The following is a 23,294-nucleotide window of genomic DNA, read 5'->3' as shown; positions in this document are numbered from 1 at the left end:
GGCTGAAGCAAAGGCTTCGGGAGGGCTCCTTGCCATCAGTCAGTTCTCTTCTACATGGCCTCATCCTTCCTGTCTGATTAAGATTGTCATCTGTGCATAAAGAGAGGGAACCAGAGAGGCGTCAGAACACAGTGGACTGAAGAGCAAGGACTCGGGTTCTAAGCCCAACCCCCTTCACTTGCCGGCCTTGGATGTCTGGCAAATTACTTAACCTCGCCAGCAAGGCCAGCAGGTACTATTGCGCAGGTGGTGGGCCAACTCTAGGGGTGTTGCTCAAATGGTAATCACCACAGATTTGTTTATCCACTGAAATAATTTAGCAAATAGTTTGTAAAGTGTCTTGAAGGGTCCCTTTCTCTAACTCACCCAAAGGTCCTCAAATAGCCTAGCATCAGCCCTGTATTCTGAGCTTCAGTTTCCTAAACCATAAAACGGAGACAATCCCCATCTATCTATAGAGTTGGCCAGAGAACCAATCAAAATAGTGGATATGAAGCACCTTGAAAACTGTAATGTGCTCCGTAGGCTATACTTCTCTATATTCATTTTGTGATTATCCAAATTTGAGGGATTGGCATAACAAAGATGAAACAAGTTTCAGCCTACAATAATTTTTTTCTCTCTTTGAAAAGAGAAGCAAAGGCCAGTATTCAGATAACAATTATTTTCTCAAAATATGTCACAATTCAAAAGGTAACTTTGTACTAACCATCAGGACTTTAATGTGGGAGTTGCTTTACTAAGTAAGCAAAGTAGTTGAATTTGTTTTGAAAGAGTTAGACCTTCTCTGAGTCTTCAGATAAAATGAGTGATTTAAAGCTAAGCCTTGTGCAACCTCAAGCCCCCTACTGACCACTGGAAATGGGGTTTTCTCGGGAAGACAGTTCTGAAGGTAGGCTAAGGAGAAGTGGCAAGATTTATAAATTTTTAAGTTAGCCCACAGGAGTCACTCTGCAAAGCAACATATATTTGAGGAAAAAAATTTCAGAAAAACAGTCCACATAATGCCTCTTGGCTTCTTCTTACTGTGAAGATTCAGCTAAGAATAGTTCAGTCTAGTAACACAAATGAGGTCATATAATTTTGAGTTGTCTCGAAAAAGATGAAGAATTGATAGACAGCAGTTTCAGCTTTCTAATTTGGTCTGTTTTGAGACAATGTTAAAAAAGGAGTTGAATATTTAATCTGCCTTTCTTGGCTGAACTGTATTTAGGGTAACCAAATAATTGATGAGGGGTAAGTTTCTCTTTATAAAAAAAAATTTCTCAGGCCCAGTTTAGAGTTCCACTTCTGGCCTCACAGTACAACGAGCTCCACAAACAGCTCTCCAGTGAAACTAATGAAAATTATTTTGATTTGTTTAAGTCTCTGGAAATGGCTCTAAGAGCATACAACAAATGAAGAAACAGTTGTTCAAGAAAACCTACTGAAGGACAGTCACACAGCTCAAAATAGCCTGGAGTTAAAACTCCCCTCCAGGTCCTCCCTACCATTCCATGCAAAACAAAGAACACTCTCACCAGAAGAAAAATGGATATTAAGGTTGATTACGCCCAGCTCCCAGCTGGTCCAGCCTCTGGCCGATCTCCAAAAGTCCTTGCCCCAGCCATTTAAGAGATAACTACTCCGAACAACCTTGGAGAAGAATAGACCCCCTTAAGACAGTAACTTTCCATATACGTGCCTATATATACTTATTCTTTTCTTAGGTTAGTGCAGCAGCTCGCTAATCTGACTGCTGCCCCTTCTCGCCTCATTAAAGGTGATCTGTAAAGTGCCAGTCTAGTTCTTTTTCTGAACCTTGCATTCTCTAACTCCCTTATCTTACATCTACAAAACTTCGGTGAGAACTGCAAGAGTCTATGGTATGTGAAGGGAAGAGCCTTTCCCCACCTACTCCTTTCCCCCTACTTCAGTGAGATGAGTCTCCTCTAGACTGCTGCAGCCCAAGGACACAGGGCTCCATCCCTCCCTAGTTCTACATCCGAGGGCTACTTTCCAGGAAGAACAGAATGTCATCCTTTCTCATCCTGCCCCTGCCTGTTGCAGAGACTAAGCTCTGGTGAGTACAGCTTAAAGATGGAATCTCTCTTCTTCCATCCAGCCCCTAATTATGGGGAGGAAGCTCGAGCTCGGGAGCAGAACTGCTGAGAATACTGGGGCCCCACCTGCTCTTACCGAAACTCATGGGCGTGGGGCCCAGGCTTTTATAACTCAAACCTAAGACTCTGGGTCCCTGAGAGTTTCAATAATTTTACCTAATTCTTTTACTTAATTTGGAAATTTTCTGTATTAAAAAAGTTTAAGGACAAAAACACTGTAAAAAAATCCTTGCAAAAACCAAGCACAGGGGACCCCGAGACTCTGAAATTTTGAGTCTTTACAAGCATTACTGAAATTTTCCTGCAGACTCAGTAACTCGGGAACTGGATCCTTGGACTCTTTTATGTCAGTCCAAGTCCCCTACCATATGAATAGGAATATGACACGTAACAATGAATGTTATTTGACAGATGCAGATGTTATCCTCAAGACAAACAATTTCCAGAGAATAAAAGGAAAAGCAGCACGTTAGGGGTTTCCACAGCCCAAATTCATCTTCCTATAACTAGAAACCTTTCAGCGTTTCAGCGAGGAGATAAAAGTGACCCAGAAACAGAGAAACGTGTCTATTGATAAGCAGCGGCTGTGTTTAATCATTAAAATTACCCTGGGCCCTAAAGGGACAGAAACAATCTAAGTTAGAAAGGGCTTTTTCTCTCTCTCATTTATTTCAGAAGCAAGTAGAAGCAAATGAAGAAAACAGAATCCCTAAGGTCAGACCCTGGCAAGGGCTCCAGGGAGTCGAAGTCCTCGCTCCTTCCTGCCCTCATGTCCAAGGCCGCTGTGCTTGGGAGCCCGAGCATCCTTCCGCCTACACCTCGGACACTTCACTCTGTGCCCGAGGGGTGGGTCTCCTCGTCCTCTTCATCTGTGGCCTGAAGAATCCTCAGCAGTTTGAGCTCCGGGTTCCAGCTAATGCTAGAAGCACTCTTTGGGGACCTCATTTGGTCTTCCAGCAAAATCTCCATCTGAGTCTTGATGTCCTTCTTAGTGTATTCTATTTGGGATAATTCGGGACCTAAAAAAAGACCCAGCCATCAACTGCACCTGTAGCCTTCTCCCAATTAACTATGAAAAATGGAAGACAGAAAAGGAAGGGCTGGGGAGCCTGGAGGACTCTTCTGAGGTGTGAGGGTTGTGCCCTCCAGGGAAGTGAACCATCCTGATCAACAGGGTTCTGCTCCCCCTGTCCTCAAGACACTTTCTAAGGTTCCTCCACCCTAGGCTCTTACTCTTCTTACTGCGGGAGGAGTCCAGGGATTTCTTAGCAACGTTTGTCTGTGGTCTCTCTGTGGAATCCTGAAATTCAAAAGTGTAAAGAAACTTGAGTCAGAATTTAGGAAACAAAGGGTTTTTCTAAATGATGCTTTCCTTGGAGAAATTAACGTCTAAGACAGGACAAAATGCCACCATCTGACACTGAAGAGAGAAGCTGTGTCATGGGTTCTTTTGCCCTGCAGGCTGACCACATGAAGCCAGAATGCAGTTTTCCCCAGTCCCAGCAGTTAACTAAGGGTAAACTGCCTCCAAAGGCGTGTGTATGTATTAGTCACCCAGTCATGTCCCACTGTTTGCAATCCCATGGACTGTAGCCCACCAGGCTTCTCTGTCCATAGGATTCTCCAGGCAGGAATACTAGAGTGGGATCCTCCAAGGGATATTTCCAACCCAGGTATCAAACCTGGGCAGCTGCCAGCAGTTCTTCCCATTCCTATAAGCGCATGCTGTTCTTACCATTATGCTGCTGCTGCTGCTGCTGCTGCTAAGTCGCTTCAGTCGTGTCCGACTCTGTGCGACCCCATAGATGGCAGCCCACCAGGCTCCGCCGTCCCAGGGATTCTCCAGGCAAGAACACTGGAGTGGGTTGCCATTTCCTTCTCCAATGCTTGAAAGTGAAAAGTGATCATCATGAGACAGAGTCAATTTCCTCTCCTCTCGAATCTGAACTGGACTTGCGATTTTTTTTTTTTAACAAATAAAATGTGGCAGAAGTGACATGGTTCCAGTTCCAGGCCCATCCCTAGGAAAGTGCCTTCCTGAGATTACTTCTTGGCTGTCAAGAAGCCCAGACTAGACACGTGGAGAGGCCTCATAAAAGAGAACTAAAGACAATTTGGCCAAAGCCCCAGCCCAGCCTCCAGCTGAATGCAGCTGCATGAGTGACCTTAGGCAAGACCAGAAAATTATCCAATCAACCCACAGAATCATGAGAAATAACAAACCACTGTGGTCCCACTTTGGGTGGTTTGTTATACAATAGTAGACAACTAAGGGCTTCCCGGGTGGCACTAGCGGCAAAGAACCTTCCTGCCACTGCAGGAGGCCTAAGAGACGTGGATTCAATCCCTGTCTGCGTCGGGAAGATCCCCTGGAGCAAGGCATGGCAACCCACTCTAGTATTGTTGCCTGGAGAATCCCCATGGACAGAGGAGCCTGGCAGGCTACAATCCACAGCGTCACGGAGTCGGACACGACCAAAGTGTCAGCATGCACACCATAGCCAACTGAAATAGGGCCCTAGCAGGATGTACCTCATACACTCTCACCTGTTTCAAGGTGGGGCCTTCTGTCTTCATCTGCTGCTGCTGCTTTTTGTTGCTTTCCTGACCTCGTAGAGTTTTGTGACCTAGCGACCACAAGATCAATTCAAGTCTCTTATTGGTATTCCACATCCCATTGCTGGGCTTCTAGTTGACCCCTAGTCTACAGGTGACTCCCCAGCCAGGACCTTAGAGGCAGGTCAAAGGGAATGAGGCCTTCTTAAGTTCTATTCGTGATTCATGTTCGCCTGGGACTGTGACCACATCTATCATAGAATTAGTGAGTAAGGTAAACTGTGTGTTAAAAGATCCAGGATTCCTCAGAGAAACCTAAGGGGCAAGCACCTGTATGTCAGTGTAGCAGAAGGACTCCTAGGTCTATCTGTTCAGTTTATGAATCCTGTTCTTACTTTCTTGTGCCATCCCTAAGTTACCTCTATTGACTTATGAAAATGAACATCCTCCCACCCCCCAATTTCTAGATCTATGACTCTTTTGTGTCAGATCTTTCCCCCAACTAGTCACAAAATGCACTAGTTCTTTCCCTTCTGTTTCTCTTCCTTTAAATGAGCAATTCTTCCAAGCTACCACCAGCGGTATGAGGCTAAAAGGGACAGGCAAACAAGGAAGTCCCTTGCTCCACAGTTGTGCTGGCTCCCTATCAGCACTGATTCACACCTTAGTTACACGCTGGGGCATTCTGAAAACCACCCAGGCCTGGACCCAACACCATAGAGTGTGATTTTAATAGGTCTAGGGTGCAACACGGGTGTTACGGTTTTGAAAGCTCCTCAGTTGATCTCCGGGTGCCGTCAAGGCAGATCACCACTGCCCACCACTGAGGATAAAGATCAAACATCTCAGCAGGCCATGTCATCAGCCTGATCCACCTCTCTCCCTTAAATACCCAACCCCACAGCCACAGCAGACTGCTCAGTGCTCCCTGCAGCCACGCTCCTCCAAGACACGTTCACCCAACCCATCCCTGGTCCAGGAATTCTCTTCCGTATCCGGGAAACTCTCACAAATATCCAGGATCCAGTGCAAAAATCACCTCTTCCACGAGGCCTTTCTCAACTCAGAGAGGACAAGCCACTGGTCTAACAACATAATTCAAAAGCCCCACCCAAGCAAAGCTGCTCCTACTGGAGGCACCAGGAAGAGGAACAAGGCACCAGAATGAAACTCAGGGGAGCTGTCAACAGCCTGGATGCCGGGCTAACCTTGAGCAGGTGCCTCCGCGCTGGGCCACAGCCCCAGTGCTGTCTACCTCCCATGTGAAGGTCAGGAGGCTTCTTCGATCTCCAGGTTAGAAGACACTTTTAGTATCAGAGAGCAGGATGAGTTGGGAGATAAACCAAGAAAAGCATCCTTCTCAGGAAACACCTCACCCTCACTTTCCCAGTGCCCCACGGTTGGAGGGTGAATTCTGACGATTAAACAGTTAGTTCCTCATCACAGACAACGATGTCCAGTCTATTTAGGGCAGAAGAATCTGCCGCGGTTTAGGGGGATTCTTTCTCCTTGCTTCTCATTCTGCACTCAAACTGAGAAACGTCAGAGGGACCGAGGTAAGTATATCCTTCAGCTCAGACATGATAAGAACTCCAAAAGGGGGAGTCTCTTATCCCTGGCATGAACACTAGAGGAAAGGGACCGCCGGTCAAGAACTAGCCCCCTGCCTCCTGGACAGGGCTGGACCGTGAAAGACCCCTGAGACTTCAACCTGTGGCTGAGAAGTGGCTGACTCTGCTTCCTTAGAACTCTCCTGGGGCTCTCGTGAGGGGCCCTGGCTCTTTCCTGTCTCACGGGCCAGTGGGCCCTTGAGGCTCTTCTCTTCAATAACCCGGGCTAACTCTTCATCCCCAAACCGCTTCCTTTTCTAAAGTAGGACCTGAGGAGTAAGTGATTCTGACTCATGCTCATGGCCATCTCTCAAATCCCCATGTGAAGCAGACATCTGGCCCAGCTCACTTGCTGAGCAAATATTTGAAGGAAGGCTGGTACATGGTAGACCAGCCAAACCAAAGCATTCCAAGGAGCATTCAAGTGCCTGACAAACATGGATCCTCAAATGCCAAATGTGTTCAGCTTCTCCTGTCCTCAGCTAGGTCCTGGGATTCTGTCATTCCCAAACCCATATATTCTCCTTACCACAGCGTGGGTCACAAACCATGGCACCTGAATGTTTGTGCGAGGTGTTGTGGCTCCCTGGTTCACTCTTGCATCTCCTTTTAGCCTCCTGAAACCCACATGAGGAGGAGGTGAATTAGGACTTTTGAAAGTGAAGAAATCTTTTCCAAAAGGGTTGAAAAGAAGGCTGTTAGTATAACCACACAGGAACTTTGTATCTACAACCAGCAACCAGGGAGAATCCCATCCCTTGTATAACCCCTTCCTGTTCCAGGCTGCACCCACTTGCTCCAACCCCAAGTGGAAGCGTCCAAGCATCCCAAGCGTCCCTTCGCTGTCACTCTACCTGTTTCCTAGTGGCTGTCTTCGCCTTCCTCTGTTGCTGCCGCTGCTGCTTCCTATGACCTGGTGACCAGACAGCCAGCTCAGCCCTCTTCTCCCGGACAGCTCCCGCCCTCCCCCTGGGCCGCCTGCTGTGTAGTGAGGCTCTCTCCCCGCTGGTCAGGACCAAGCTGGGAGGGGGTGCTTTTTGAAACTGCAGTCTCCTCAGGTCTACAAGTGACCCTGTATGATTGTGGCTGCAAACGTCACTGAGTTGGGACCAAGATCAAATGTAAGAAATGTGGGCAGGGGGGGATGGTACCTGGAGACCTAGCAGCATCAGAAAACCTACCATCCGTTTTCAGGTTAGAATAGTGTTTCTTCAAATGTTCAGGATATCGCAATGCTGGTTTCTAGAGCAAAAAAAAAGGAAGAAGAAGAGAAAAGAAAAAAAGCTCTACTGTAGGTCTTTCTCTTTCCCAAAATGTATCCCCAAATGCCTTTATCCGTCGAGTCAGTGAGCACTTTTTTGAGAAGCCCAGTGTGTGCAACATTATACCAGGAGCTCGGGAGAGGGGAAAGGTGTGGGAAGCCAAGTGCAGAAGAAATAGAGAATGCTGCTCTCCTCCAACCTCTCCCTGTACATCCACTTTCACCCACACACAGCCCAGTCCTTCTGTGGCACCTGGATCCAGAGTGGAAGAATAGAAGAGAAAGAAATTTGAAAGCTAAGTCCTCCAGACTTGAGGGCAGGTGAGTTTGGACTTGCACCCAGACATCTTCCTCTGAGGGTCTCTAGCTCTTACTTGTAGGGTGAGACGGTGTACAGATAGATACATCTTAGCAGAAATGGCACTGTTGGGTCGGCTCTTTTCCAAGGGAGGTTTCTTTTTCATCATGGCCAACTGTGTCCGCATCTCTGGATAAAGTATGGTTTTCCCTTTATCCAGCAAGAGGCTGAAGGGGACAGACACAGAGACAGTCAGCAATAGCTTTCCTTGGCTGGGGAGAAAGAGAAGAAAAGGGCCCTATATTTGCAGACATGTCCACCCTGGGCCTTAAAAGGCATGTACCAACAGATGCTCATTCAGTAACGGCTTCCAGATGCAACTATGGCCATAATGGCTGAGTGGATTAAGTTTACTATATGTCGGGCTCATGTGCTTTACACCACTGAATCCTTACCACACCCCAAGGGCAGGTTTATGATCTTCATTTTGCAAATGAGGAAAATGAAGATTAATAAGGCTAAATAAATTGCGGAAATTCACGAAGGCAAACAATTTCAATACAAAATTCAAAGGTGGTCTTGCTCCAAACCACATATCCATTCTGTCTTCCACTTAACCCATAACTCACCTATAAAAAGAACAGTGTGTCTACCCCCCAGTGAAGGTTTAAATGACAGAATATAGGTAGTGTGCTAATTATTAAGCACAGGGCCTGGCAGGTGGTAAGTACTTAAATGGTGGTGATTATCGTCATCATTGCATATGCGTAAGTCCACAAATTCAGGGACCAAGTAGGGGGATGGTTTTCTTCCCTCCCCAGAAAGAGCACACTGCTTAGACCTTTCTTAGCTTCTAGAGAAAAGAGGATGCTCTGGTTCTCCCACAGCTTACAGGACACTCACTCCTTCAGTAGATCCTGAGGCAACATGTCAAATTGGTTCCATAAAGGTAAGGATTCTGAACTTAGTTGCTCATACAAGTGTGCTGGGGTGGGAGGCGGTATAATTATCCCTGGAAGTTCCAACTTGTGTTTCTGGAAGAGGAACAATAGAAAGAACTCCCTGCAGCACTCTCTTCGATGCCACATTGTCCCACCACCACTCCAGCCTCCCAACACCACGCTGGCATGGGAGACTCCTTGTTTCCAGACCTACTCCAGCGTCCTTGCCCCCTCTACACTACAACCTGCCACATCTTTACCAATCTGGCTCTTCAACCATATTGTTGAAATCAGATCACACAGGGATTGATGGACTTGTTTCATTATTTCCTCCAAAAGGCTCCGAACAAATATTTATTGGCCAACTATGTGCCAGGCAGAGGGCTAGGGCTAGGAATTCAGCAACGAACAAAATGGGCCAAGATACTCTTCTCCTGGATGTAGCAAACTTCCAGCTTTGTGACTTATCCAAGGCTACATTTACCCAATAATTGGTAGAAGTAGCATTAGAAGCACAGGTCCCTGGAGAAGGAAATGGCAACCCACTCTAGTATTCTTGCCTGGGAAATTCCATGGGCAGAGGAGCCCAGCAAGCTAACAGTCCATGAGGTCACAAAGAGTCAGACACGATTTAGTGACTAAACCAACCAACCACCAAAAAAAAAGAAGCACGGGTCCACTGTAACTTCTAGTCTGTTGAAATTCTATTCCCATCACACCAGGGCTTCCCTGATGGTGCAGAGGTTAAAGCATCTGCCTGCAATGCAGGAGACCTGGGTTTGATCCCTGGGTTGGGAAGATCTCTTGGAGAAGGAAATGACAACCCACTCCAGTATTCTTCCTGGAAAATCCCATGGACAGAGGAGCCTGGTGGGCTACAGTCCATGGAATAGCAAAGAGTTGGACACGACTGAGTGACTTCACTTTTCACTTTCATCACACTGAAAATTAGTTTCTAATCAACCTAAAATTCCCTCTGAATGCCCAGCAGTTGCTCCTAACTTCTCTTCAAGGTGTTCTTTTACCTTCCTACAGGGAGGAGGTAGGGAAAAGACCTAGTTCTTCATTTCTCTGCACAGAAAATGGTTTGGTTATTACACGCCTTCCTTAAGATGGGTTTTATTTTGCAGATGTTTTCATTTAAAGAGAGAATGCGAGAAGGGGGCAAACAAAAATAAACTCTTACAGACGAAGATCAGGAAGGTTTGGCCACTTTAAACTTACCCCTGGAGATTTCTTTCTGTTCATATTCCCATCCTGGCTGCAAATAATATGCTTCTCCTCAGCTGGGCTTGAAATAAGAATAACCACAACTTATTCCCAGACATCTTAAGCAGAAGCATAAAGCATATTTATGAATGATGACCATGAAGATTTCTATCCTCCATTCAGTACTCACAGATGGCTGGTTAGGAACTCAAAGGTACCTGCAGTTCAGAGGCTGCTAAAAACAAGAAACCCCCCTCATCTTGCCCTCACATCTAAATTAGGCTCCCCTCCATTCTCTCAAACAATTCAGTTATTTACTTTTATAGTATTAATCCAAATTAGTAATTATATACTTAGGTGCAGGGATGTTTATAATGTCTGAATCCTACCACCACCATAAGACTCCATGAGGATTGGGACAAAGTATTTAGTTCTTGACTGAATTCCACTGCTTAGCCCAGAGGTGCTCAAATATTTTTTGCTCTGTCATCTTCCTTCTCCTTCTTACCTGGAATACAGATATGATGACTTAAACTCTATCAGTCAACTTAGACTTTGAAACCCCCATGAAGCACCTCAGAAGGTGGGAGCCATGGCCCAAAAAGCTATTAACAGAAGGTGTTCTGGTGTCTGATTACCTCATGGAGCTGAGATACAAGCCATGGACCACCTAACTCTGGGCTTCTTTTATATGAAAGGAAAGAAACCCTTAGAGGTTTTTTGTTTACGCCATATATATTCACACACACACACATACACACAATACACACATACATACCTATAAAAGCATTCACAGGATGTTTTTAAAAGAAAATAAAGTCTCATCATCTCTAAACTGAAGATGGCAACCCACTCCAGTGTTCTTGCCTGGAAAATTCCATGGAGGCCTACAGTCCATGGGGTTGCAAAGAGTCAGACATGAGTTAGCGACTTGAACAACATGTCTAAACAGTCACTCTAAAAGAATCTGAGAGCCTCAGCAGTCATGAAAGAAAAATCCGGTTCTTCCAACGATTGTCAACATTAGCAAATCTTTGGACCTTCACCAAGTGATCTTTATCATAGCTGCTTTGTACACAAATTCTATATGCTATTCATTTTGTATCAATGCTCTAGTCCTTAGGCTTGAGACCAAAGATTTGGGTGCTTCACTGAAAACTTTTACTAGTTGCTGATGACTAACAATAAAAACTGATAGAAGGCATCTGTTTCTTAATAAACCTCACAAATACATTGGGCCCTATCTTGTATGCTATTTACAGACAAGTAGCCTGGAAAATCCCATGGATGGAGGAGCCTGGAAGGCTGCAGCCCATGGGGTCGCTGAGGGTTGGACACGACTGAGTGACTTCCCTTTCACTTTTCACTTTCATGCACTGGAGAAGGAAATGGCAACCCACTCTAGTGTTCTTGCCTGGAGAATCCCAGGGACAGGGGAGCCTGGTGGGCTGCCATCTATGGGGTCGCACAGAGTTGGACATGACTGAAGTGACTTAGCAGCAGCAGCAGCAGAATTTGATGTAGAAAAGTCCAAAGCATGAATCTCAGAGTGCACTAACAAGAATTCCAGGGCAGCATTTAGGGCTTCCCTGGTAGCTCAGTTGGTAAAGAATCCACCTGCAATGCAACCCTAACCCTAACCCTAATGCAGGAGACCCTGGTTCAATTCCTGGGTCAGGAAGAGCCGCTGGAGAAGGGATAGGCCACCCACTCCAGTATTCCTGGGCTTCCCTTATAGTTCAGCTGGTAAAGAATCTGCCTGCAATGTGGGAGACCTGGGTTCTATCCCCGGGTTGGGAAGATCCCCTCGAGAAGGGAAAGGCTACCCACTCCAGTATTCTGGCCTGGAGAGTTCCATGGACTCTACAGTCCATGGGGTCACAAAGAGTCGGACATGAATGAGCAACTTTCACATCACTTCAAGAGGTAAATGCAAGAGGCCATGGCCTTCTGCTCTGCTTGACCTCCTCCTTCATGCAAATAGGTAGCTAAAAAGGAGTTCACAGAGAGAAGGCTGGCAGAAGACAGTAGGCATTTGTAGAACACAAGAGTTGAAGACTCCCAAGTTCTCAACATGATACTCACCTCACATGCTTCTCTGGGATCCAGATGACATCCATATTTCCTACATCTTGAGGACAAGGAAGCTTTGTCTCATTCAAATTCAGCACTGATAGCTAAGAGAAAAATATAAAACCTATGTATGGCTTAAAGGTACCACTCCTGATGGTATTCAGTACCAGGCTAAGGAATGAATCATCATGCTAACCAAAAAGGTATGGTGGTTCAGAAGATGATTAAAAAAAAATAGAATAAAATGAACATTTCTTATCCCAAAAATAGCTTCATAATATTCCTTCGAGAAACCAAGCTATCAGGAAAGGTACTCTGCAAGAGTGAGCACTGATGAGTGAATGGTCTCACCAGCCTCCCTGTGACATTAGGGCGGCATTTAGCAACTCCCAACCCCACCTCATAGAAGGACACCTTGGGGCTTACCCAAGGGAACACTACTTATTCTGCCCACTGCACTCCAAAAACGAAGATCCCCTGCAGATAAAACAACACAATCTGGGAGCAGGGAGAGAACCGAAAGAAGCAGAAGCAAGTTTTTCTCTTTTATAGCCTGTCTACAATTACAAGCATCTACATAAAAGTTAAAGTCATAATTTTTTTTTCATATTTTGCTATTTAGGACACTAGATTAATAAGGAAAGTTTATAAATCATCTAGTCTGTACCCCTAGCAGGATTCATGCAGGAAAAAAAACTATTAAAAATAGGTTGTCCCCATGAAAAGAAACTGACCGACTTGGGGGAACAGAGGAGATATTTGGGGCACATGCATTTTGAATTTAGAACCATATGCATGTATTATCCTAGACTAACAATTAATTTAAAAACTAATTTAATCTAACACTCTCATTCTGAAGAGGCCAAAGAGGTAAGTGATTTGTTCACTCATCTATTCAAACCCATCTACCCTCCCTCGGTTCTTACACTCTCCACCACGTGACACTGAAAAGTGAAGGATCTCATAGGAAAAAATAAACGGCGTCCAGGAGGACTGCATAGAATAGCAAATCTCTACTGTAGACAAGCAGAAGGGTTTTTTCTTCTTAAAATATAGCTCTTTTCTTAACTAGCTGTGCTTTTGAAAAAATCACTTCCTATCTGGGCCTGTTTCCTCAACTGTGAGATAAATGAGACAGACCACAGAAACAGTTTTCAAACTGCAGTTGTAACTTATTCATAGGTCACAAAATCAAATTTTGTGAATCACAGCCTATACTGTTTTAAAATGAAAGAGAAAAGGATAGAAACTTTCACAGTATAGTGTAACTTACAGTTAGGGTGAAGACTGTCCCATGGTATTTTATTGTAAAATGTATTTCTTACCATAAGTGATAGCTAAAAAAGTTTTAAAATCATGAGTATAGCCGATCTTGAGGCTCATTTTAGGTCTGACATTCCAGCATTCTAATTTCCCTGTATTATGAGATGGCAGTAGCTGAACACGCTGTATACAGGAGAGATAGAAAATTCTTAACTATGGAAAACTGCCACAAATAAATATCACTAGGTCTGGGATTTCTAGAAACAGTATAACATGTAAAAACATGAGCACAGAGTCTAGTAGTAAGGGCTACTAGACTAATAGTAAGGGCTAATAGTAAGGGCTCAGTAGTAGGTAGTTATCATCGTCATTATTCGGATTACAGTCATCCTCAATGTTAAATAAAGGCAACATTTTATTCCCAGTAGTAAAGAGAAAATGCTGAGGAAATACCTTTTTTAATCTGTGACTTACTTTGGGAGATCTATCAGCACGGTTCATTAAGTCTCTGTCAGGTAAATCCTTCCTAAAAAATGAGTTTCCAAACATGAAACAGAGTCACAAAAGACTTACTGGGATGATAAAATTCGTGCTATGAGGAAAAGCTCCTACTTATCTACAGAAAACCTTGGACTTAATACCTACCAAATGAATGTCAGGTCTTATCATCTTCTTAAGTTTTGCTTGTTTGTTTTTCCTTGAACAACTTCTAGACATTGCACATTGCAAAACCTTCATAACTATTTGTTGCATCAAACTGAATTCCTAGCCTACGCCTTTCTCCAACTACAGTTACATAACCATCAGTAAAAATTTAATCAGTAATTTTGACAGAGATGTTAAAAAACATGCTGTGCTGCGCTTAGTCGCTCAGTTGTGTCCAGCCCTGTGACCCCACGGACTGTAGCCCACCAGGCTCCTCTGTCCGTGGGGATTCTCCAGGCAACAACACTGGGGTGGACTGCCACGTCTGTCAGGGAATGTTTAACAGGAGGATTCCTACGTGCTGTTTCTCACAAGTCCTTTGTTTCTTTTCAAGCGGAGCAGAATGCTGCTCCCAGGAACCAGGGTCATTGTGTGAGACAGGCTTGAGTCTCCTTTAGTAAACATGCTCTTCACGACAAAACTGCTTAGTCTCGATCCCCTTTCTTGAGATATGGATGGTCTTCTGACCTTGTGGCAATTATTAATCCCTTGTTCCCTTGGTAACGGTTGTTATACGCTTGGTTTTCTGATCTTTATCATTGACGAAAGAAACTTCTTATACTATAGCCTATATACACACACAGAAAAATCATTAAAGCACCTTTGCTCCATCAGAGCTTGGGTCCCTGTATCTTTCTTTCTTTCTTTCTCTCTCTCTCTCCGGCTGATTCCTTGGAGCACAGAGACCTGTCTTGCTCACTCTCCTGCCAGGCTTCTAAGACTCTCTCGAGAAGGTGCCCTGTGCCTTCACCCCATCTCGAGAGGGCGCCCCTTGCCTTCATGAGAGATGCAAGTCCTGTGTCAAGGACTTTATTGGTTTTCTGCATAAACCAGGGAGTATCAGCCTCTTTCTCTCTTTCACTTTGTTATTGCCGCCTCCAGACCGCCAGGTCCCGGTCCATTAAAGGATCCCAACACACATTCTCCTCCAGGGGATCTCCCCAACCCCAAGATTGATCCCAGGTCTCCCTCACTGCAGGTAGATTCTTTACCATCTGAGCTACCAGGGAAACCAATAAACAAAATGTGGGGCTTCCCTGGTGGCTCAGTGGTAAAGAATCCACTTGCCAATGCAGGAGAACCAGATTCAATCTCTGATCCAGGAAGATTCCACATGCCAAGAAGCAACTAAGCCCATGCACCACAACCACTGAGCCTGGGCTCTAGGGCCCAGGAGCTACAGCTAACGAAGCCCATACGCCCTAGAGCCCGTACTCCACAACAATAAAAACCACTGCAATGAGAAGCTCGCATACTGCAACTAGAAAGCAGCCCCCAGTTGTCACAACTAGAGAAAAGCTCGTCCAGCAAAGAAGACCTAGCACAGCCAAATAAATCAATAAATAATTTTTTTAATGTGGCACTGACATACAATGGAACATTTTTCAGCCTTAAAAAGGCATGAGGTTCATTTATGTGACAACATCAATGAAGCTTGAAAACATTATCTAAGGTGAAATACGCTAAACACAAAAGAACAAATATTGTATGAGTCCACTTACATGAGGTACCTAGAACAGGCAAATGCATAGAGGCGAAAAGAAAAACAGAATAGAGATCACCAGGGAGTAGAGGGAGGAGGGAAAGGAGAGTTATTGTTTAACCAACTCCTACAAGACAAGCAAGAATACTTTCTGTTTCCCACACTGCCTACTCATTACTCCTTTAAGTGAACTGCTAAAGGGTTTGTTTGTCTTGTTTGGTGGTGGGTCGCGGGGTGCTGGGGTGGGTGGTTGTTTGTGGGTGTTTTTTTGGCTATCCCACGTGGTTTCCCACGTGGTTTGTGGAATCTTAATTCCCTGACCAGGGATTGAACCCCAGGCCACAGCAGTGAAAGTGCCAAGTTCCACCCCCTGGGCCTCCAGGGCATTTCTCATTAATGCTTTGTTTTTAATCTGGCTTTCTCAAAGTTCAGTACATAGGCAAAGAAAGTTAACCCAAAATTTTGAGGTATTAAGCCGTTTAAGGAAGATTCCACGATTATTTACCTGCCTTCAAACTTGGAGTCAAACTTTGAACTCAATAGTGAGCGAGCCTTTGTGAAGGTAAATCCTGGTAAGTGACGCCGACAAATAACTCCCTTGGCCGGGAAGCAGGAATCTGCGATGTTTACAATGGTAAGCACTGGGAGCTTGTCTGAAAGACCAGACCAGAAGAAAACATACAACATGGCATGAGGGAGCCAAATAGAAACAATTCAAGGATCTTGTAAGGGAGGAGACAGGGCTGGCTAATTCACCTTCAGCATCCAGAAAAGATTTGGAGGAGGAGTCCAGAAGTCGAGGGTGGCCCCTCTCAATCCGGCGGATAGTTGCCCAGCATTGTGGATGCTGACAGCCAGCCAGGTCACAGGTGGTTTCATCCCACTGGCTTTTATCTGGCAAATCCATATCTACAAATGGTTTAGGACAAAAGCCAGTCTTGCAGCTTTCTAGCCCTCTGGAGAAACCACCACCATATAATTAGGGAATATTACTACCCCATGGATTGTGGTAGGCTACAATCCATGGGGTCGCAAAGAGTCAGACATGACTGAGCGACTTCACTTTCACATACATTAGCTAGTCCAAGTATTAATTTGGACTCAAAGCATAAAATGTTTTTATTGAATCATATTGATAAACAGGGGTTACAGGATAGTTAAGAATGGGGTACCATGAAAGTATGAAAATCTCAGCATGGAATAGAGTGACAAGAATTTGGATTCAGACTGACTTCAGAAGGCCTCCCAATTGGCCATTTAATTAATAGCTGAGTGACCTGAGATTTAACCAATCTGAGCTTCAGTTTCCTTAGCTGCAAAATGAGGAAAAGCCTATTTCACAGATCAGATCAGATCAGATCAGTCGCTCAGTCGTGTCCGACTCTTTGCGACCCCGTGAATCGCAGCATGCCAGGCCTCCCTGTCCATCACCAACTCCCAGAGTTCACCCAGACTCACGTCCATCGAGTCAGTGATGCCATCCAGCATCTTATCCTCTGTCGTCCCCTTCTCCTCCTGCCCCCAATCCCTCCCAGCATCAGAGTCTTTTCCAATGAGTCAACTCTTCACATGAGGTGGCCAAAGTACTGGAATTTCAGCTTTAGCATCAGTCCTTCCAAAGAAATCCCAGGGCTGATCAGGGTCACTACAATTAGTTAATGGATATTAACAGGTCTGGCAAACAGTTCAAAATAATTATTAACATCCTTTCCTTTCCCCTTTCATTAACCATTAGGCAGAGGATGCCCCAATCTCCAAAAAGCCTTATCAAATTATAACCAATGTACATAGGACCTGAATATCCACAAATAATTGTATACACAGGGGCTTCTGGAACCAATTCCCTGTGGGTAACATATCACAGGACAGATAAGTCACAGAAGTGCTTTAGATGGCTCAAATCTTTAGAAGAGATGCTTCATTTTTCAATATGGTCCATTTTTCAATATGCTCCAGTTCTCATACAGGCAGCTAAAGTACCCACCAGAAATGAATGGGTTTGCTGAAACAGCAAGTCAGTCGACTCAGAAGTTGGATCAGAAGCCACTAGCTTTTTATTTACTGGCTCTATGGTCTTTGGCAAGTGAATTCACCTCTCTCAGCCTGTTTCCTCATATAAAGTAGGAAAAGGGAAATCCCTAAGTAGGATTGCAGAAGCATTAAATGAGGTAATGTACTTTTATGTATGATATATAACAGGTACTCAATAAATGTTATCTTTCTCCCTCTAGAAATGTTTTAGGCAATCACTACCACCAGATCCTTAATCACTTTTTTTAAGGAGAGTGTCCATTTCTTCTTTCTTTTACTCAAAACAATTATTTGACTATCAAATATGTGAGGGGACCTGTTATGAGCACTGAGAACAATAATGAACAAAATAAGCCTCTGTTCTAAACAGCTTATAATTTAAACCAAAGACAACAAACTAGTAGCCTGGAATTGCACCTGACCAGTGGCCACAGGACTGGAAAAGGTCAGTTTTCATTCCAATCCCAAAGAAAGGCAATGCCAAAGAATGCTCAAACTACCGCCCAATTGCACTCATCTCACACCCTAGTAAAGTAATGCTCAAAATTCTCCAAGCCAGGCTTCAGCAATACGTGAACCGTGAACTTCCTGATGTTCAAGCTGGTTTTAGAAAAGGCAGAGGAACCAGAGATCAAATTGCCAACATCCGCTGGATCATGGAAAAAGCAAGAGAGTTCCAGAAAAACATCTATTTCTGATTTATTGACTATGCCAAAGCCTTTGACTGTGCGGATCACAATAAACTGTAGCAAATTCTGAAAGAGATGGGAATACCAGACCACCTGATCTGCCTCTTGAGAAATTTGTATGCAGGTCAGGAAGCAACAGTTAGAACTGGACATGGAACAACAGACTGGTTCCAAATAGGAAAAGGAGTACGTCAAGGCTGTATATTGTCACCCTGCTTATTTAACTTATATGCAGAGTACATCATGAGAAACGCTGGACTGGAAGAAACACAAGCTGGAATCAAGATTGTCGGGAGAAATATCAATAACCTCAGATATGCAGATGACACCACCCTTATGGCAGAAAGTGAAGAGGAACTAAAAAGCCTCTTGATGAAAGTGAAAGTGGAGAGTGAAAAAGTTGGCTTAAAGCTCAACATTCAGAAAATGAAGATCATGGCATCCGGTTCCATCACTTCATGGGAAATAGATGGGGAAACACTGGAAATAGTGTCAGACTTTATTTTTGGGGACTCCAAAATCACTACAGATGGTGACTGCAGCCATGAAATTAAAAGACGCTTACTCTTTGGAAGAAAAGTTATGACTAACCTAGATAGCATATTGAAAAGCAGAGACATTACTTTGCCAACAAAGGTCCATCTAGTCAAGGCTATGGTTTTTCCTGTGGTCATGTATGGATGTGAGAGTTGGACTGAAGAGTTGTGAAGAAGGCTGAGCGCCGAAGAATTGATGCTTTTGAACTGTGGTGTTGGAGAAGACTCTTGGACTGCAAGGAGATCCAACCAGTCCATTGTGAAGGTGATCAGCCCTGGGATTTCTTTGGAAGGACTGATGCTAAAGCTGAAACTCCAGTACTTTGGCCACCTCATGCGAAGAGTTGCTCATTGGAAAAGACTCTGATGCTGGGAGGGATTGGGGGCAGGAGGAGAAGGGGACGACAGAGGATGAGATGGCTGGATGGCATCACTGACTCAATGGACGTGAGTCTGAGTGAACTCTGGGAGTTGGTGATGGACAGGGAGGCCTGGCATGCTGCGATTCATGGGGTCGCAAAGAGTCGGACACGACTGAGCAACTGAACTGAACTATGACTTGTTGTGTTTCGCCTACACTTTGAGCCATTACTTAAAAATGGAAATAGTCCATATAATGTCCAGATTTCCGGCTCCTCTTAAAGATCAAAATATCTAACAACACAGAAGCCCAATTCCAACCACACAGCACCTGGCTGGAGCTGAGCACGTCCTAACATCTTTAAACCAGGTGTATTCTATCCAAGTGGAGACTTACCCCACCAAACTCTATCATCTGTATATGAAGCAGTTTCAGTTGCCATTTATCACCGCTTTTGCTGCTCTTTTTCTTATAACAGACAAATAGTTCTCTGTGTTCATCTCTCTAACACACACAGGAAAACTAAAAGTGACCTGAAATAGCAAGTTTCAAGGGAAAAAAAAAGAAACAATTTCTGCTCAGTGAGCGTGAGGACAATTTCTACATATGTAATAGAAAAATGATAGAACTTAAAAAGCCACTGCAAAACCATGAAAAATATTTTTGACTAGGAAAGATGCACGATGAACAATTCAATGAAACAAAAAACAAATACAACTGTAACAGGGTTTGTTTTTGAATGCTTATGTAAAGTTACGTTACTCTTACAAACGGCTGGGTGTTGCCCTTTTGTTACCCAACCAGCCCGAATTGAGCCCAGAGGTCTAGTCATGCCTGTGTCGATGTTGCCAGCTTTAGCACCATGCTGGCAAAGTAGTTTGTATTAAAAAACTTTAGGTAACAGCTATCCTTAATACCATTATTACAAAGTTGAGAAGGCTAAAAAGATTAGTGGGAGAATGCGGCAACAGATGGCCGCGATTCCTCTAAACCAAAGCAGAAACCAAGTTATTAGCACGCCAAGGCCCGCGGGAAGTCGCAGCTCCAGACGAGCTAAGCAGTGGGCGAGGAGCCCCGCCTCTCGTCCGAAGGAGCCCCGCCCCGCCGGCTCAGTCCACGCCTCCGTCTCCCACGCTAGGCGCCCGGCCGCTCCGTCGCCAGGCAGCGGCGCAAAGCACTATGGGGAAGGAACGGAAGCCCCAGTGAGCCATACTTAATTTCTAGATGTGATGGAGGGGTGAAGCAGGGAAACGAGCCTGGGAAGGGACGCCAGGTGCCTGTGAGGCCGGACGAAAGGCCCTCGGGCCAAAACCATGGCAGCGTGGGAAGTTCAGACGCACCGGCCACTGGAGGCGGAGGCGGGGCTGCGGGAGGAAGGCGGCTCTGGCGCGCGGGGCACTGTGGGACACGTTGTAGGCAACGTGGGGTGGGACGGAAGCCTCGCTGGGTCAGACCGTGGCGACGCGGGAAGTCCGGACGCCGTGGCGGCCAGAAGAGGAGGTCGCAGGCACGGTCCCCGGCCGCGACCATGGCGGAGAGGCCCGAGGACTTAAACCTGCCCAATGCCGTCATCACCAGAATCATCAAGGAGGCGGTAAGCAGCTCCAGCTGGCGGCCGGACCAGGAGCGGACGAGCGGGCAGTGGGAAACAGGTGCTGGGCCGGTAGCTTTGCTCACCCTCGCTTTTCTCACAGCTCCCGGACGGTGTCAACATCTCCAAGGAGGCCCGGAGCGCCATCTCCCGCGCCGCCAGCGTCTTCGTGCTGTACGCCACATCCTGGTAAGGCGGGCAGACTTAGCCGAAGCTTAGCTGGGCTAAAGCCTAAGGAGGCGTAAAGAGAGCCACCTGATTCGGAGTTCGTAACCTGGACTCCGCAAACCCCGATAATTATGTTCTATCTCAATGGAGCGAGGTTCCGAGCCCTCGTTCTAGATCTTGAAATCTCTGAAACAAAATAAGACAATTACTTTACCCCTTTTGTATAGGGAAGGGTGGGACTTACCATGTCACAAATATCCATGCAGGCTTTCCTGTTCCACCTTTGGGTGTTCCTTTTCCCGCCCACACCATACGCGGCAAGAGCGCATCTGACAGCCCTTAATCTTTCTTCTTTCAGTGCCAACAACTTTGCGATGAAAGGGAAACGCAAGACACTGAATGCCAGCGATGTGCTGTCAGCCATGGAGGAGATGGAGTTTCAGCGGTTCGTAACCCCGTTAAAAGAAGCTCTGGAAGGTAACTGCGTTTTCGTCTTCTTGAACATCCAAGTCGATGTTCATCCTAAATGACCTGCTCATTTAGGCCCTGAGATTTTATCAACTTGAGTTTCTTTTTTAAAAAGTCCAGTAGCAAGTATTGGATGCGATTCAAATGGCAGGCACCACCTCATTATCTGTTTGGTGATGCTGGGCAGATTATTTTTCCTTTTGTATCTCAGCTTTTCCAGTTACCCAGTTGAGTTAGCTGCTGCTGTCTGTCTGGTTCAGCCTTGCTTCCTAACCTCCTCTTTATCCTTACAGCTTATAGGAGGGAGCAAAAAGGCAAGAAGGAAGCTTCAGAGCAGAAGAAGAAGGACAAAGACAAAAAAACAGATTCAGAAGAGCAGGACAAGAGCAGGGATGAGGACAATGATGAAGACGAGGAAAGGCTGGAGGAAGAAGAACAGAATGAAGAGGAGGAAGTGGACAACTGAGGAGAATGGGGAGATGCCCCTTGGAAGGAATCACGTGAAAACCTGGTACATGTTTGTGTGAAGCTTTTTCCGGCTGGGCAGAGTAGTCTTAGGCAGAAGAGCCTGAGAAGATTGAAATAAAAACTGAATTATCATCAGGATTATCATCAAAGCCAGTGCTTCCCAGACTCAGAGCATCTGAGTAGCAGAATCCTGTTTTGCTTAATCAGTCTCAAGGTTATAACTTTTTGGCAAGAGGGATTCTGAATGGCTAATTTAATTGGTCAGTTTGATCTCTTTTGTTTACATACACATATAGTTAGGCAATTGTTGACCCCCAGTTCCCTCCCTGCCCCCTAGAAAAGTAATAACAACTTCCATGCTGCCAACTGTGTCCCAAATCACAGAGGCAGTAAAGGCTCAGGAAAAATTGGGGTTTGATCACAGTCAACCTATTTGATTATACAGTATTTGGCAATACTAGCTTATTTCAAGTGATCAGAATGGCTTAGCTTTAGGAAACTACTAAAAAGGTTGACGAGAACAATGAAACCTGCTGTTTCTTCACTTGACAGTAACATTAATTGAATTTTGTTTTCTACAGACCCACTTGGCCTAGAGCCCTTCTATATTGCCTGTAGGCGTGTAACCTGCTTGGGAGGCTACCTTCTAGGCACATATTGTTTTTAAATCCAGAGTAGAATTAGTTAAGCAAGGTTGCCAATGTCTTACTCTTATAAAACAGATGGTTTAGTGTTAAATACACCTCACTGCCTGCCGCTGTACAGCTTCAGGATTTGTCATCCCCTCCTGGAAGGTATAAAATTCCAGGTTTTCGTGTCCCGTAGTCCATCTTCCAGATTTGTGACTATGGCTTTTTGTTTTTCCAATTCATGACAAGTTCCGAACTTTATTTCTTTTAGGCACAACTTTCTCCCTCTGTGCTTCTCACCACCTGTCTCTGTCCTGCCTCTCCTCTGCTCCCCATTCCCACTTTCTCTGTCCCTCTTTTTTTAACTTCTGCCAACCCAGGAACTTGGATGACCTGCAGTATCCAGAGTATGGGTTCCTCTGATTCCCTAGTTCTAATCTCATGTCTTAAAACTGATTTTGTAAACCTCTTTGACCCATGAGGGAAATCTGATGGTGCTCAGGAATTTAATTCCTCCCCTAACCCATCCCCTTTAACTGCTTGTAAGTATCTCTGTTGACCTTTCCAGGTTTTCTTCTCTTTCCATTTGGTGCTCCAAGCACTTTTTTGTTGGTTTCTTTAAGTTGAGTGCTTGGAGATTGAAAGGTAGTGAAGTGTAGTTTGACACTGTTGATTTGTTAAATGAATACAGTGGAAAGTTTGTTGATAATTGAGTGAAGAATATTGAGAAAATTATAATGCTTTGTATAATAAAAAACATTATTGTTAAAAGTGATGACTCCTCTATCATCCGTCTTGTTGATACAAGTGTGCTTTGGGGGAGGACCACGGACTATGTACTATATAGTTCTT

General features: G+C 45.0%; 2 protein-coding genes across 7 annotated transcripts; one reads left to right on the top strand and one right to left on the bottom strand.

Moving 5' to 3' along the window:
- Positions 1–2,670: 2,670 nt before the first annotated feature.
- On the bottom strand, positions 2,671–20,648 carry C3H9orf43 (chromosome 3 C9orf43 homolog). 6 transcript variants are annotated; one of them, XM_044940477.2, is made up of 14 exons: positions 20,459–20,648; positions 16,258–16,410; positions 16,007–16,154; positions 13,788–13,839; positions 12,063–12,154; positions 9,993–10,059; positions 8,731–8,861; positions 7,904–8,054; positions 7,450–7,510; positions 7,123–7,181; positions 6,798–6,885; positions 4,650–4,729; positions 3,336–3,402; positions 2,671–3,121 (listed from the first exon to the last, which is right to left on the bottom strand). In XM_044940477.2, exons 1-14 carry the CDS (start codon positions 20,646–20,648, stop codon positions 2,931–2,933), a joined length of 1,530 nt encoding a protein of 509 aa, XP_044796412.1. In that variant the 3' UTR covers positions 2,671–2,930. The 6 variants fall into 6 exon arrangements, with proteins under 6 accessions (XP_044796412.1, XP_044796413.1, XP_025138066.2 ...); XM_044940478.2 differs by having other exon boundaries at positions 6,825–6,885; XM_025282281.3 differs by having other exon boundaries at positions 13,767–13,839; positions 20,332–20,463.
- POLE3 (DNA polymerase epsilon 3, accessory subunit) lies at positions 20,576–23,213 on the top strand. Its single transcript, XM_006061224.4, has 4 exons — positions 20,576–20,712; positions 20,813–20,898; positions 21,236–21,354; positions 21,639–23,213. Exons 1-4 carry the CDS (start codon positions 20,647–20,649, stop codon positions 21,809–21,811), a joined length of 444 nt encoding a protein of 147 aa, XP_006061286.1. The 5' UTR covers positions 20,576–20,646; the 3' UTR covers positions 21,812–23,213.
- The last annotated feature ends 81 nt before the right edge of the window (positions 23,214–23,294 follow it).

Source organism: Bubalus bubalis, chromosome 3, assembly GCF_019923935.1.
Source record: "Bubalus bubalis isolate 160015118507 breed Murrah chromosome 3, NDDB_SH_1, whole genome shotgun sequence".
Taxonomy (NCBI): Eukaryota; Metazoa; Chordata; class Mammalia; order Artiodactyla; family Bovidae; genus Bubalus; species Bubalus bubalis.
Note: the sequence above shows the minus strand (reverse complement) of the source record. Positions and strands in the feature narration are given on the sequence as shown.

What these genes read in the sequence shown, in the direction of transcription:
- POLE3 (XM_006061224.4), top strand. Translation starts at nt 20,647, where the DNA reads ATGGCGGAGAGGCCCGAGGACTTAAACCTGCCCAATGCCGTCATCACC. An exon ending in GTGCTGTACGCCACATCCTG is followed by an intron (nt 20,899 to 21,235) that starts GTAAGGCGGGCA and finishes TTCTTCTTTCAG; the next exon opens with TGCCAACAACTTTGCGATGA. An exon ending in GTTAAAAGAAGCTCTGGAAG is followed by an intron (nt 21,355 to 21,638) that starts GTAACTGCGTTT and finishes TTATCCTTACAG; the next exon opens with CTTATAGGAGGGAGCAAAAA.
- C3H9orf43 (XM_044940477.2), bottom strand. Translation starts at nt 20,648, where the DNA reads ATGGTCGCGGCCGGGGACCGTGCCTGCGACCTCCTCTTCTGGCCGCCA. An exon ending in GACTCCAAGTTTGAAGGCAG is followed by an intron (nt 13,840 to 16,006) that starts GTAAATAATCGT and finishes CTCATTTTTTAG; the next exon opens with GAAGGATTTACCTGACAGAG. An exon ending in TTCTAACCTGAAAACGGATG is followed by an intron (nt 7,182 to 7,449) that starts GTAGGTTTTCTG and finishes TCTGGTCACCAG; the next exon opens with GTCATAGGAAGCAGCAGCGG.